Source organism: Chamaea fasciata, unplaced genomic scaffold (assembly GCF_029207755.1).
Source record: "Chamaea fasciata isolate MVZ Bird 193981 ecotype frontalis unplaced genomic scaffold, bChaFas1.0.hap1 SCAF_37, whole genome shotgun sequence".
Classification (NCBI taxonomy): Eukaryota; Metazoa; Chordata; class Aves; order Passeriformes; family Sylviidae; genus Chamaea; species Chamaea fasciata.
In genome coordinates, this window is record NW_027094122.1 from 279,466 (window position 1) to 282,598 (window position 3,133).

The 3,133-nt window shown below is 68.6% G+C and overlaps 1 protein-coding gene across 1 annotated transcript; it reads left to right on the plus strand.

The window, feature by feature from the left end:
• Window positions 1-334: 334 nt before the first annotated feature.
• On the plus strand, window positions 335-2,483 carry LOC136303568 (serine/threonine-protein kinase pim-1-like). Its single transcript, XM_066207201.1, is given in 7 exon segments — window positions 335-476; window positions 609-750; window positions 752-968; window positions 1,089-1,139; window positions 1,319-1,685; window positions 1,903-2,079; window positions 2,326-2,483. Coding segments are annotated over 7 exon segments (1,254 nt in total).
• Window positions 2,484-3,133: the final 650 nt, after the last annotated feature.

Below are 3,133 nucleotides of genomic sequence, written 5' to 3' on the forward strand. Positions count from 1 at the left end.
GGCTCAGCACGGCCAAGTTGCCGTGTTTGGAGCGGCTCGGGGGCTGCCCCCGGGGAGCGCGGGGCTGGAGCGTGGAACGGACACGCGGACAAACGGCCCCAGGGCTCCAGTTGCAGCGGCGGCAGCGGCAGCAGCAGCGGCAGCAGCGAGTCTACGGCGTCTACGGCGTCTACGACCCCTCCCCGTCCCTCTCTTGTTCCTCCTCTCCCTCTCCCGCTGTCCCGCACTCTGTCTCGCTGTCCCGCAGCCTCTCCCGGTGTCCCTTTCCCGACCTCCCCAGCCCCTCTCGGCGTCCCCGTCCCGGCCTCTCCCTCTCCCCCCGCAGGGCTGGGCCATGCCCCGGGCCCGCCCCCGGCCCCGGGCGTCCCGCCGCGGTCTGGGCTCCGCCCGGCTCTGGCGGTGCTGGCTGTGGCGGTGCTGGGCGGGCATCAGTGCCTGGGGCCGGGGCGGCATCGCTGCGCTTTGGCTGCGCCTGTCCCGACCCCGGCCCCGGCCCCGGCCCCGGCCCCGGCCCCGACCCCGATCCCGACCCCGGCCCCGGCCCCGGCCCCGACCCCGGCCCCGGCCCCGGCCCCGATCCCGACCCCGACCCCGACCCCGACCCCGGCCCCGACCCCGGCCCCGGCCCCGGCCCCGGCCCCGGCCTCGGCCCCGGCTCCTCCCGGGCCCCGCTAAGGACACACGCGGCGCGGCCGCTCCCGCCGCCTCCGCCGCGGCTTCCCCGGCCCGAGCTCCGCCGCTCGGCAGCGCAGCCGCCGGGGCCCGGGGCGGGTGGGGATGCCCGGCCCGGGGCGCTCGGGGGGCGCTCGGGGGCCGTGTCTGGCCCCGGGCCGAGCGCTGAGGGCCGCGTGTCGCCCGCGGGGGAGGCGCGGGAGGCCCTGCAGGACCGGTACCGGCTGCGTTCGTTGCTGGGGCGCGGAGGCTTCGGCAGCGTCTACTCGGGGACGCGGCTCTCGGACGGCGCCCCGGTGAGCGGCGGGGCTGGCGGCGGGCGGAGGAGGAGGAGGAGGGCGGAGGAGGAGGAGGAGAAGATCGGGGCGCGGCGGGGCAGGCGGCGAGCTGAGCCCGCTGCTGGCCTTTGCTCGCAGGTGGCCATCAAATGCGTGCCCCGGGCCCGCGTCCAGCACTGGGGCGAGCTGGTGAGTGAGCGGGGCCGGCGGGAGAAGCTGGGGTCCGGCAGGGGAAGAGCCGGCGGGAGCCCTGCAGGGAGAGCGGGCGTGGGCTGAGCGGGGGGCCCAGAGCACCCGGGGCTGGGTGAGGGGTTCCCGAGCCCTGGCACAGCCTCAGCCCCACTGACGGCATCGTGGTCCTTCGGCAGCCCAACGGCGCCCGTGCGCCCCTGGAAATCGTGCTGCTGGACAGGCTGTCCTCTGGATGTGGTGGCATCATTCAGCTGCTGGAGTGGGTTGAGCTCCCCAACAGCTTCCTGTTGGTGCTGGAGCGTCCAGAGCGGTGCCAGGACCTCTCGGGTTTCCTGGCGGAGCGGAGGTTCCTGCCGGAGGAGGAGGCGCGGGGTCTGTTCCGCCAGGTGCTGGAGGCCGTGCGGCACTGCACCAGCTGCGGGGTCCTGCACCGCGACATCAAGCCCGAGAACATCCTGCTCGACCTGGCCACCGGGCAGCTCAAACTGATCAACTTTGGCTGTGGCGCCTTCCTCCAAGACACAGCCTACAGGCAATTTGCAGGTGAGCCCTCTCAGGGGATGTTCCTGGGCATCTCACGGCCCAGCCTGGCTGTAGCACCGCGGCTTCCCCCTCTCGCTGCTAGGAGCAGCGTTATTTCTTGAGCCAAGTTGCTTTTGGGTGGGGGCGGGAGGGGGCCAGCCCCCACACGCCCAGGGATGCCGGGGCAAGGCTTTAGGAGTTGCAGCATCCCCTGATGAACTCCGTCTGTGTTCCATAGGAACCCTGCCCTACAGCCCACCAGAGTGGATCCACCACCAACGCTACCACGGCGAGGCAGCGACGATCTGGTCCCTGGGCCTCCTGCTGTACCACCTGGTCATGGGGAAGCACCCGTTCAGGAGGGGCCAGCAGTTCATCTGGGGGCGCATCTTGTTCCCACGATGGCTCTCTCAAGGTGGGTCCTCATCTCTGGGCACAGGGGAATCCCAGTGCTGGAAGACAGCAGCAGGATGATGAGCACCCTGCTCTGGCAGCTGCTGAGGAGGTGGCACATGTCCTGCTCTCCTCCAAACAGAGAATCCATGGGGAAGTTTAGGCACAGCTCTGGGCACACCCAGCATGGCCTGGGCACGGGAATGGAGGGGCAAAGCAGACGGGATCCTTCTCCAACTGACTGCTGGTTTCTGGTTTCTCTCTTCAGAGTGCCAAAATGTTATCAGGAGGTGTTTGTCCATGCAACCCTTGGACAGGCCATCCTTAGAAGACCTCTTCAGTGATCCTTGGCTGCAGGGTGTTCATCTGCCCCAGAAGATGGGAGAGGTCCATGTGCACAGTTTGATCCAAAGACCTGACAGGTAAGAGCTCCACACATCTCATGGCAATCAGTGCTAAAGAAAACCAGAGTGTTTTTGTCCTGCCTGTAGCTCTGAGCAGGGATGACCAGATGGGAACATCTGTGCTGGGGCGGAGCTGGAGACCTGGTGTAGCAAGCACTGGTGGCCACCATCCACCCTAGTTATGCTTGTCCTGGTTCGTTGGTGCCTGGGGCCCTGGGCAGAGCACTGACAGCCTGGTCTGGCCCCCAGGGAAGGAGGAGCCCCTGGAGAAGCTGTATCAGGTGGGGCTGCTGCTGGAGACACCAAGGACAACCCCAAGGATGCCAAGCTCTTCCTCGACCTGGCCACCGGCAGCTGAAGATGATCGACTTGGATTCTGGCACCTTCTTCAGACACGCTCCCTGGGGCCCAATTTGCAGGTGAGTCCACAGCTGGGGGGATGCTCCCAGATGTGGGCATGGCACGGCCTGGCCGGGCACCAAAGGTTCCTCCCTTTGCTGGGGCAGACGCCACAGATTCTTCACTCGGCCGTCAAGCTGCCTTTTGGCTCTGCGCAGCTGCTGAGGGCTGGATGTGCCGTGGCCGGCTGCAGGCTGGGCACGTGTCCTGCCCTCCTGCTCTGCCCCCAAAGGCAGCAGTGATGGGCAGCTTTGGGCCCAGCTCTGAGCACGG